This window comes from Microtus oregoni, unplaced genomic scaffold, assembly GCF_018167655.1.
Source record: "Microtus oregoni isolate MIOR12 unplaced genomic scaffold, Mior012 000004F_ref0000308, whole genome shotgun sequence".
Taxonomy (NCBI): domain Eukaryota; kingdom Metazoa; phylum Chordata; class Mammalia; order Rodentia; family Cricetidae; genus Microtus; species Microtus oregoni.
The window spans coordinates 56,167,990-56,180,655 of record NW_024543063.1 but is presented as its reverse complement, the minus strand read 5'-3'; the positions used below and the strand labels follow the sequence as shown (position 1 = coordinate 56,180,655).

General features: G+C 41.0%; 1 protein-coding gene across 3 annotated transcripts in view; it reads right to left on the bottom strand.

Annotated features, from left to right (window-relative positions):
- Nucleotides 1–12,666, bottom strand: part of Csnk2a2 (casein kinase 2 alpha 2) — a 40,344-nt gene that overhangs the window by 18,644 nt on the left and 9,034 nt on the right. For 2 of the 3 annotated variants that reach the window (XM_041649839.1, XM_041649840.1), the window contains exons 3-4: nucleotides 9,448–9,549; nucleotides 5,664–5,714 (exon numbers count right to left, since the gene is read on the bottom strand). The exons of the other annotated variant lie outside the window; for it this stretch is intronic. In XM_041649839.1, the coding sequence (XP_041505773.1) occupies nucleotides 5,664–5,714; nucleotides 9,448–9,549 (153 nt within the window). The remainder of the gene's footprint in view (nucleotides 1–5,663; nucleotides 5,715–9,447; nucleotides 9,550–12,666) is intronic. 3 annotated transcript variants of the gene reach the window in all.

The following is a 12,666-nucleotide window of genomic DNA, read 5'->3' as shown; positions in this document are numbered from 1 at the left end:
ACTCACTCACAAATAAAGTTTATAAAGGTAGTAAGGAAGAAACGACTTATCTATTCAGGTCAGTTGCAAAGCCTCAAACACACTGGTGATTCCCTAAAAATCAGTTCTACTACAGGAGTAATCTAAGGAGCCTGGTTAAATATGCTTTGACTTTTAAAATAAACCCTGCAACATGTGAAGAGGAGAATAGCAGACAATGCAACTTGATAACCAGGCTTGATGTCTCCTATGCACAAGTACAAACATCCAAGGAATCACCACAGCGGGCCTCACTTACTCCTACTGCATGCATGAATGCGTAACTTCAAAGACGCTGGGGAACCGTCAGTCATACTGTGTTCTTGCCTAATGGCTACAATTCAAGAGGACTTCATTTTCTATGGACTCTGACCCAGTACACAAGAGCACAGGTATAAGAAGTATGAGAACGGGCTGGAGAGATGGCTCAGAGGTTAAGAGCACTGACTGTTCCTCCAAAGGTCCTGAGTTCAATTCCCAGCAACCACATGTTGGCTTACAACCATCTATAAATGAGATCTGGTACCCTCTTCTGGTATGCAGGCAGAACACTGTATACATAATAAATAAATCTTAAAAAAAAAAAAGAAGTATGAGAACGCAGAGCGAGCATACACAGCTCAATATACACCAAGAAATCTCAGGGTTCAAATGGAGGAAGATCAAAAAGGAGGAGATATATAAAGCTAAAGACAAGCATTATTTCATGTTGTAGCCACCAATTTAGATACTGCTAACATGTAACCTTCAAGACCGAAAAAAACAAAACAGTGTTGTTTGGAAATTTACGGGAACTAGAACAAATTTTAATTTATAACATTCTTAATGCACAGATAACTGGCATCTCAACTGATACCTTTTCCTTTAGACTTGTTCTAAGACATGGTCTTCCTATGGAGCTCAAGCTGACCTGGAACTCACTATTAGTTCAGGTTGGCCTTGAACTTAGAATTCTCCTATCTCAGTCTCCCAAGCACTGGGATTGCATACAAGTGTCACACCGACTCTCACTGGACACTTTCAAGTTGAGGAGTGTGCTGTTAAGTAGTTACTCTAACTCTTAGGGACAGCCCCCCCCCCCCCTTAAAGTTTGTCTTTTTAAGGGACACTATGTTTCTTTTACTGTTTAACTTTGACATACAGAAATCTGGTGGTTTTTAAAGGGAAACACCAAACTAGTACCTCTATCATGAAATGTAACACTAGCAAAAAATGAGTAAGGAACCACCATGGTTTAAAACATGACCCACATTACAATCACAAAGCAAATATCAACAGGCTCCAAAGAGTCAGCACTGTATAGGCTGGGCATCTGTGGTGCTTGTGATCAAAAGTTGTTTGTTTTTCAAGACAGGATTTCTTTATGTATCCCTGTCTGTCGTGGAACTTGCTCTGTAGATCAAACATGCCTTGAACTCAGAGATCTCCCTGCTTCTGCCTCCTGAGTGCTGGGATTAGAAGCATGCACAACCACCACCCTGTTTCTAATGTTGGTTATTTTTTACTTCTTAGAATATTTGCATAAAAATAATTAAGTATTTTGGTGACGAGACCAATATAAAATTCATTTATGGTTTGTTTTGGGGGTATTTTATTTTTTGAAATAGGGTATCATGTCGACCTCAAATTCCCAATCCTTTTGGTTTCTGCCTTCTGAAGGATAGGATTAGATGCCCCAGCCACATCTGAACAAAATCCAAAATCCATCTGTGTTTCATATATTCATATACACAGAACAAAGGTAAGTTCAAACCTTTTTTTTTTCTTTTTGGAGACAGTGTCTTATTATGTAGTCCTGGATGGCCTCAAACTCAGAGATCTACTTGTCTCTACCTCCCAAGTGCTGACATTAAAGGCATGTACCACCACATTCAGTTCATTCAGTATTTTAAATAGTTCTGGTCATGAGAAAAGCTTCCCCTTCTCTACTTTGTGGGGTGATAAGACTTGTAGACTAGGGATGCAAAACCTGGATAGAACATGTTTTCTGGACACAAATACAATCAAATTAAGAGTCAATAATATAAGAATTTCTGAAAAGCCCAGTTGATCTTGAACCATATACTTACACACATATAGCTCTAAAGACATTATGGGGACAACAGTAACTGAGAAAGTTCTAAAAAAAGGCCATGATAGTAGATGGATTACAGTATAACTACCTAAACTTCTTGGATACTGTGAGGAACACAGAAACACACTCAGATTTTATTAACAGCACATTCAAGAACCAAGTATGGTAATGTCCAACTAACTCTAAGATGACTTAAGAGAGAAAAAAAAAAAAAGAACCTAGCAATGAGAGGGAAAGACAGAGTTAACAACAACAAGGGCATCAAAAACACTGAATGGCCAATCAACAGGCTGATAGGTGGACACTGTGCAGAAAGTCTGGGAGGAAAGCCCTTAACCTGCTAGTTTAAAATCTGCATTTCTAACTCAAAATCTATCACCTAACACTAACAAATAAGAACTTAGGCAGGAAGACAGCTGCCTAGATTTACACACTGTATATACACTTTCAGAGACTACAATGAAGAAAAGCTGCCTAAACTCTTTTTTTCCTCCCGAGACAGGGTTTCTCTGTGGCTTTGGAGCCTGTCCTGGAACTAGTCTTGTAGACCAGGCTGGCCTCAAACTCACAGAGATCCTCCTGCCTCTGCCTCCCGAGTGCTGGGATTAAAGGCGTGCGCCACCACCCGGTTCCTAACTCATTTTACAAACATAATATAACCTAGATACCAAAGTAAGATGTCTGCATAATGAAAGAAAATTTACAGATTAAAACTGATTGTCAACTGATCCCCCCACCCCCAAAAAGGCCCCAAACCAACCAAGTGTGTCCACTGCAATGCTGCTTTTGTTTTGTTGTGTAGTGATGGTGATGGAACCTAAGGCCCTGTGCATGCGAGGGACATCAGTGCTAGGTGAACACTCATCACCAAGCCACAACATAAACCACGTCACCCTGACATTCAATGAGGACAAACACTCTTTGGATAGTACTTTAAAGTCAGCTATTAATGCATTTCACACTAAAAGAGAAAAAGATGAAAAGGAAAACCGAACCTTCCCATTTAGGCACAGAATATAAAAAATCCTTAAGGACATAAACACTAACAGATTGCCCATTTGTGACCTGCCATATCTAAGTGCCATCATTCATCCTACCAAAACACACATGCTACCTGATATTTAGTGTTGTTTTAGGATGACCAAATAGCATGGCTCACCATTCAAAGGGACTCTCACCCCTCTGCTTCACCTGAAGGTTCCAATAAGGTAAAGCAGTCACAGGCTTGGGAGGGATGAACTCCAGAACTACAGTGAGCGGGACAACAGTTTGAAGTCAGAAAATGTGTTCATGGACTTAACAAACTAAAAAGCTGGAAATTTGGCCAACAGTGAGGTACTCATAAGCACAGAGCTTCAAACTAAGAAGAACAGAAAGGCCCAGAAATGAACAGAGCCACTATCTCTGAAAGAGAGCAAACAGCAGGCTGCAAACAGGGCAGCTGTGAAGTAACGTACCAACAACACTCTACTGGAGACCCTCAAGAGAGCGATGCCCTTCAGAGCACCACTCCAGAACAGGAGCAGCAACTTAACAGAGCCAAACAACAAAACTGTGGAGAAAAAGATGAAAGGCATGGGCGAAAATGCAATCATCTCTATGAGAAAACAGATATTACATAAAGCATGAGAGAACAGGACACTATTTTTAAAAATTCAGAGACTGAAACGGACTTCTAAAATACAAAGCTTAACATTTGAATTATATTCTAGACAGCGAGAACAAGAGAGGGGTGAGAAATCAAAGAACACCGACATTATGGAAAGCTTTCAGATGGAAAAGGCCCAGCAAGATGCAGAACAAAGGATGAAAGAAGCCCACAGGAAGGCACATGTCTGAACATTCAGAAGACTGAGAATGGAGAGAAATTCCTCAACACTTCCAGAAAAAGAAAAGAAAAACCTGTAAGATCAAACAGGAGGGGCTCTAGTGCTACCACTGGAACAAACGTTTCAAAACTGAGGAAATCATGAATCTCAATGTAGAATTATACCCCAGTGAAGACATAAGTGGGGATAAAAGATGTTCTCAGATATCTAAGTCTCAAAACCACTGAGCTCCACAATTCCTTTAAAAGCATCCATTAGAGCATCATGTCTTCAGAACACCTCCTTTAAGGATCCAGATCCCAGAGAAACAGGTTTCCTATGATGTTAGATTTCCTGTCAACTCCCAAAGAACACTGATACAGCACCTGGCAGACACCACCCTCTGAGAAACACAAAATGCTAAAGCCACACTGATTTTACCTGTAAGGGAGTTATAATAACAAAGTATTTGTTACGTACAAGAAAGGTTGCATTAGGTATATTTAAAACTTACTACTCATTTTAAGTAAATGCATCTTCTCTCCTTACTTTTCATTAGATACCCTTAGAGATAGCACCTAAGAAAATTATACGTGCAAATACGGTTGTTTCATTTCGCCTGCAGCAGGGATACTGGAAACCTGCAACTTGACAAGATGGTTTTATTTCTAGCTTCTAGCTCAACAAACTCACAAGTGTCTGACTCCTTGCCAGAGAACTGTAACCACCCTCAAGTCCTCTCATACCCCTGGAAACCAACATCACTATTTTTTTTTTATATCAAACTGTGTTCTATAAAAGGTTTTCTCTTTGCATATCTTAACACCAGAAACCTCATTAGTAGGTTCATTTTTTTTATTACAATTAAACAAATCCATGAACCAAGTTAAAGCTGCACATGGCTGCTTATTTTAGTAATTCCAGCACTCAGCAGATTAAGGCAGAAAGGCTATAATAAATTCCAGGCAAACCTGGGATAGGATGGTTCAAAACTCAGTGTTTTAAACATTCTTTTAAAAGAATATTTCAGCTGGGAACACTGGAAGACAGTTGTAATCTCAGTACTCAGGAGCCTGAGGTAGAAGGATAAAGTCTGAGGCCAACCTGAGTTAAATCAAACCTATCTTTAGAAACTTCAGTATATAGCTAGGCAGTGGTGGTGCATGCCTTTAATCCCAGCACTTGGGAGGCAGAGGCAGCCTGAGTTTGAGGCCAGCCTGGTTTACAGAGTGAGTTCCAGGACAGCCAGGTCTACACAAAGAAAACCTGTCACTAAAAACCATACCAAGTGTAAATACCCCAGAACAGGGTTCTTTGACAACAGCGACTGAAGTGGGTTTTTGTATCAACTGCTTTGGACACAGTGTGTATGAACACATGTTTAGCAACTTCAATCTAAGGATTCCTTCCATAGAAGCTCTGTATCCATTATCTTTCCCTATCAGCAAGGGTAGATCTCATGAAAATCAAAGTTAATGTACACTAAAATTGTGCTGTATAAAACAGATGTGTAATAGATGAGGCATTACATCTCTTATTACAGATGAGAGGATTCGATAGTGCAGCTAACTCCTTGAGAAAGCAAGTCAAAAGGCAATTTGGAGTAACTCCTCCAAATTCAAGAACCCCAAAGATCTGCAATATTTGGGATCCAAGCTGCCATCTGATTCACCAACATCATCCCTGACTGCTTTGAAGTTCAAGCAGTACCCACCCTACCACCTCCAACCCGTGAACCCCATGCCAAAAAGAAGCATACACACCTTAAAATCTGTATTATTGATATATTCAAATACCAAAGCTGGTGTCTTTGACTGAAAGAGAGAACAGTGATTCTTTTTAGATACTCAGACAGTAATAAATGCAGTTTGTATTGGCCCACCCTCAAACCTCACAGACAAAAAGGATTCTCTCATTAGGGACTGCCCGTGTTTTTTTAGATTTGTTATTTATTTTTGTGTTTGTGTGCATCCATCGCTAAAGAGACCAGAAGAGGGTATCAGACACCCTGGAGCTGGAGTACTAGGAGGTCATGAGGATCTGAAATGAGTGCTGGAATCTGAACTCAGGCCCTCAGGCTGAGCAGCATGCACCCTCATGTGCTGAGCAATTTCTCCCTAAAAACCTGTTTGTTGTTTTGTTGTTTGATTTTGAAGTATTTATGATGTCTGGGTTGCTGCAAAGTAACTGGGGAAAGTGGGAGGTAGGAGGGGCAGGGTTATAGCTGGCAGAAACGAAGGTTAACACTGCTCAGTCATGCACAGGAAGCTCAGTATGTACTGTTTACATCTGTGTCTATGTAAAGTTTTAAAGAGCAAGATATTCCCAGAATGACCCAGCAGCAGCCCTGAGAAACCCATTAGTGATTTTTTTTTTTTTTTTTTTTTTTGGTTTTTCGAGACAGGGTTTCTCTGTGGTTTTGGAGCCTGTCCTGGAACTAGCTCTTGTAGACCAGGCTGGCCTCGAACTCACAGAGATCCGCCTGCCTCTGCCTCCCAAGTGCTGGGATTAAAGGCGTGCGCCACCACCGCCCGGCTCCCATTAGTGATTTTATTAAGACTTACAGCCAACAATATGCCAAGTTGCCATTTGCATCAGGTGTTGCACACTTTGATCTTGGTTTAGCAAACAAGTTGCATCTGACACAGTTTTCATACTCTATTAAGTCTTTGTAGGCTCCTAAAAGATCACTGGGCTGGGTTCAGAGGTGAATCTCTATAATCCAACTTTTTCTTTTCTTTCTTTTTTTCTTAATAATCCAACTTTTAAAAGCACTATAGTTAGAGAGACATCTCAGTGGGTAAGAGCACTTGCTGTGAAGGCAAAGAGGCCCTGAGTCCAAATCCTCAGCATCCATGTCAAAGCCGGATATTATAATCCCCAAGAGATGGAGACAAGAAGATTCCAGAAGCTTGATGAGCAGCCAAACTGAGAAGACTCTGGGCTCCAAATACATGCGCTCCAGTTAGTAAATGTTTAGTTCAGTAACTTCCTTTTAAAATCTAGAGCTTCAAATGTCAGGTTAACTCAGGAGAAATAAAATCATGCTAATAAGCAGAAATGATGTTTCAGAATTGGGAGAAAAGCATGGGTTTTAAGGGTGATAGAAATAAAAATTCATCTCAAAAATCTTTACTGCTAAAACTTTAGCTCAAGGACAAATCCTAGGTTCTTACGAAGTGGGCCACAGTGAGAATGTGTGCAAGAACTCGTGCACATATGTGCACATGTGCACGCACACACTCTCGTCTTTACCTGGGCAGTAGAGTCCAAGCAGCACCAAAAACAAATGTGTTTAACACTGTCCTCAAGAATTTGACCTTTCTACAGATTTAAGTAAGCCCGACCCTCTCAAATTCAGGGGCTAAGGTTCCCTTTCTATTTCCATCTACACTACTCAAAAACAGATGTATTAGGCAAATGTATGTCTGCTCTGTGCATGTGAGTGCAGTCATTCAGAGGCCAAGTGTCTGATCCCTCTGGAACTGGAGTTACAGGTGGTTCTTAGTCTCTTGACATGGGTGATGGGAATAAAACTCGGGCTATCTGGAAAATAACATGTACTCTTAACCACTGAGACAGCTCCCAAGGCCTGCCTCCTTTTTTTTTTCTTAACTCATGTATCATAGAAATTACAAACATTAAGTCAGGTATCAGTAAGTTTAGCTAACAGAGAAGGTGAGATGAAGAGGCGAGGGGGGGAGACAAAAAGAGGGGACACATATACAATTTGTCTATCATATGCAAGTCCCTTAGGTGTAGTCCCTAGCACAGCTTCTGAAGTCTGGTTGCACCACCAGGGGTCTCTAGCTCAGGTTGGCCTTAAATTCCCTAGTAGTTGAGAATGACCTTGAACTTCTGATCAACCTGATTCTATTTTCTGTGTGCTGGGATTATAAGCAAACATTACCTTGCCTAATTTATGCATTTCTAGGGAACAAAACCAGGGCTCATTCAGGCTAACGGACACATAACAACTCAGCTATACCCCCAATTCACATTCTTTCTCTGTGTTCTTTAAATGGACAATACCCATTTTTACCTCAAACACTAAGACCATATATATATTTATATAGTGTGTGTGTATGTATGTATGTAAGTGGACAATACTAATTCTAACCTCAAACATTATGTAGTTCAGGGCTAATCTGAATTAAATAGAATGGGATATATTATTTATGAAATCATTTGTAACTTAGTATATAATCACCCCTTCTCAGTCTTGATCAGGGCCCAAAAGGAAAATCTTTTCTCATCCTATTTTACTGTTCAGCAGGGCAAATTACTTAGCCTTTGTAGACTTTTGTTTTTTTACAGTATAATGTCCCCCTGAATCACTGTGGGGAGGATTGAAAGATGTGATACAGCTAAATACTTGGCACAGTGCCTAGCCTACAGTTGTCACTCAGTCTAACAATTAAATGATGAGGATGTCCTCAGCATACAGAAGCAAAGCCCTGCTTCTTTTTTTTTTTTAATATTTATTTATTTATTTATTATGTATACAGTATTCTGTCTGCATGTATGCCTGCAGGCCAGAAGAGGGCACCAGACCTCATTCCAGATGGTTGTGAGCCACCATGTGGTTGCTGGGAATTGAACTCAGGACCTTTGGAAGAGCAGGCAATGCTCTTAACCACTGAGCCATCTCTCCAGCCCCCAAAGCCCTGCTTCTTAATAAGCTGATGTAAAACTGCCACAGAGAACAGGGAAATAATGTCACATAAAGCAGATATTCAACAGAAACACAATACAAGTGGCACCAAAGTGGGTTCTGCAAGGATGGAAGCTTAGTCAATCAAATACTGTCACTTTTCCCTAGGGTAAGGAAACAAAGGTTAAAACAGAACCCTGAAAATAAGTCAAAATTAAGCAAGTTATTTTATATGTTTCTTAATTTTTTATCATTGGGAATATGTTATGTGCATATGTGTATGTCGTCATACACATGGAAGTCAGAGGTCAACTCTGGAGTAGGTTCTATCTACCCTAATGTGGTTTCTAGGGATCAAACGCTAGTCACCAGGCCTATGAAGCAAGTGCCTGTACCTACTGAGCCATCCTGTCCCAAACTAAGCATTTTAGTTGTAAAAGTATGCATATATTCCTAGTTGTACATACACACCGTGAGGCTCCTTGTGGTGGATGCGGAACTAAAGATATGAAACAGCAAGGCTTCTCTCTCAAAGGACTGGTGGTCTAGGACCTGTTTAGTTTTCTACACTAGAATCAACAAAGACATCCCCAACACCAGGCTTACTAATGAGGTAAGATAGTGCAATCTGGCAATGAGATGCTTCAGGGGGCTAAATCAAAGAAACAGGCAATAACAGGTAACAAATAGGGGCAAGGTTTTTCTCTGTACATAGACTGCATTTAGTGGTGGTAGCTAGCTCATCACTGGGCCATGACAGTTGTATGGTTTTTAAGCCCATTTACCAATAAATACCAGTGTCATCAGTCCGTTATGCAGTACCACACAAGGCCCTGGGTGTTAAACACCCCACCCCAATCCACTAAAACACTCCCCAGCCACCAGGCACCTACCACAGGGTCCTTTACAGTGTCAATCAGCTTAATGATATTTGTTCCACCACGAAGGTTCTCCAGAATCTTAACCTCTCGTTTTATCTTCTTTTTCTTCACTGGCTTAAATACACAAGAGTAATCAGAAGTGAGACTTCTTTTTAAGTTAACATAATAAAAACAACTTTAAACAATGTTAAGGCAACAGCAAGGATTATTTGCTGTGCACTATGCTTATGCTGTGTTAAATTAGAAGAGAAAAAGAAGGCTTACCCACTGTAATCTTTTAGGTTAAACAATTTATAGTTCATAGTTTATGTGGCAGGATCTTTAAGTAGTAGTTACATCTAGGGCATTTAGTAAATTTGAACATCCATGTAGTATTTTAAAAATAAATGCATGCTTACTGGATTACTGCCAAATGTGTTATAGCTCTGAACAGCTGCAGATCATGGACAAATGGAAAAACTGAAACAAAATGGCCAGACACTTGCTCTTCCAACAAGTTACATGTAACTTCAGGGGCAAGAGCCAGTTCACTGACATCAAGTTACAAACTTGTTTCCAAGCTGTTGGCTCCCATTTCCTGTTGCCACTCCCACTTCCTTAATATTTAGAATCAAATCAGCTCAGTCAGTATCTCTCCCAACAGATCCCATTCCTAGAGAGAAAAAGTTGTTGGATCAGCAAAGGAGAAAACTGATCTCATCAGTAGTGACTAACTGTAAAGCACCAACCTACAAGATGGGAATTAAAGGTCGTCTTAGAAATACTCCCATTATATGTATCATTTCCTGACTGAAATAGGATCTAAAGTCAATAAGTAAAAGCAGTTCAGAAAAGCAAGTGTGTCATAATCAATCATTTGCAGTCACTCAGGACAGCGACAGACATGTTAAATCCCTGACCTAAGTCCATTCACCCTCACGAAGGGTCTAAGCAGGAAGGTTAGCGGCAGGAGTTATTCACACAGGTCACAGCTAACAGGAGCAGAAGCAAGAGTCCAGTCTGGCAATCGGACTGCCTGGCAGCACCCTCCTCACCTCTGGGCTTTACAAGGGAGAGATTGTACTAAGAAAAAAAGACTACTTTACTGTTAAAACACTGTACATAGAACAAGTAAAGAAATCCATGAAATGATAAACAAGATCTAAAAAGTCTTGGCCCGGGAGGGGCTGGGAGATGGTTCAGTGAGTAAGAGTGCTTGCTGTCAAGCCTGATGACCTGAATTCAATCCCTGGAACCCACAAGGTCGGCAAGACCCACTCTCACTATCTGTCCTCTGACCATCACATGGTGTATGTGAGAATCCAACACGTAGTATATATATGTAAAGTTTTAAAGCTCAGAGACAATAACCCCTTGTTTACGGAAACACAACCCTGAACAAGAGCACGGGAGATGGACTGGCTAGAGAAATGGCTCAGCGGACAAGAGCTGTACAAGCATGAGGACCTAGGTTTAGATCCCCAATACCTATGTAAAAGTCAGGTTTGACTGTAGCTTGTTAGGTGGTTAGTCCAGCAGAATAAACAGTGGGTTCTAGGTTCAAAGAGAGCCTGTCTTAACAAAGTAAGGCGGAGAGCAATAGGACACCAATATTGTACTCTGGTGTCCACCAGGATACAAGCACACCACATACACAGCAGGCGGAGAAAGGCTGGAAGGAGAGTATGTGACTGTGTGCTTGCAAGCCAGCTGCCACCACACTTCTCCCTCTGCCAGGATACGCAGTCAGAGATGGTTGGGGGGGCCTCTTCCCCAACTCCTCTAGGAACCTTACTTACTTCCTTGGTCTCTGTAATCAAACCTCAATGTTTCGGGGAAATCAAGCATCATACAAGCCAATTAAAAACAGCCAGGGAAGACACATATGACAAGTAGCTTCCAGGTCTTAAAAAATGCCAACATCATGAGAGGTATGGAGCAACCAGTTCAGCATTAAAAGTGAAGTATAAAGCCAACATCAGCATTTGAGGAATCGGGTGAAAGTAGTTTGGAGTTTTTGTTTTGTTTTAATATATACAAATTTGGAGACAGGGTCTCTCTTTGTAGTCCTGGCTGTCCTGGAATTCACTATGTACACCAGGCACACTTCTAAGCCACAGAGCCCTACCTGCCTCTGCTCCCCAATGCTGCAATTAAGGCTATATGATTAACTCTTAAAACTCTTTTGTAATTCTGAAATAATGTTAAAAGACTATCTTCTATATATCCAAACTCAGGTAATAACACTCCTGTTTAAAAACCTGCAACCAGAGTCCTGTACAATCAAGAGCTCCTCTGCTCCTGACAGCACCCACTCACAGGGACGGCCAGTAAACATGCTATTCTTATGCCACTGCCACTTTCTCCAACCTCACTGCTCCTCAGCTCCCCAGAAACAACAGAGTGCAGCTCTTGGAACTCAGAAACACTTAGCTGCTCTTCATCATGTCTAAAGGGAACTTACAGACTGGGAACAGCTGCGCAATGCTGAAATAGTCCAGTGGAGCCCATGGCAGCTGGAGTCCTCAGATGCTGCCAGACACCAACAAGACTCAAAAAAGAAAGTGACCCACAATCCGGGACACACCCCTCCAAAGCACTAAGCACAGGCAGCAAGCAGTTCCATCGGTCTCTGTACTACTCTGAGCCTGAGGAAGAAGATTCCAGAAGCTAACTATTAAAGAGCTTGGAGAGCAAAGGAGACTTTCTAATTCTACAAATGAAGAAAAGAACATTTTCCAGGGACAACCACTGACACCTTTCAAAGCTTGCAAGTTTTCTAGAAAAACAGATGGTCCGACTCTTGTACAGAGTATGTTCCCACTGGCCACCAGCTACACAGCATGCAGAGACTGCCTTGAGCATGCTACTAAGGCTTACACTCAGTCATCCAATTCTGATAGGATCTGTTTCAAAGATTCAAATGGCATTGGTTTAGCTGTTTTCCAAATTGAATATTTTCTTACTCAAAGTAGATAAAGTAGCAAAAAAGTTACCCTTGCCACTCTCCTGTCGCAACCCTGGAGCACTGGGACCACAGGTATATACTACCACATATGCTGAGGAAAGATTTACAGGAAAGAATAACACTAAAAAGTTTTAACTACAAAAACTTGTTTAACATTTAAAATATCAGTTCAGAAGGTTTTCCCATGTGAAGGGCAGTGCTGGCCATATGGAAGACCCTTGTTCAAAGTGGCCCTAGAGTAAAAGATGTCTTGTCTACTAACCCAAATCTAAAAAAGTCTATAA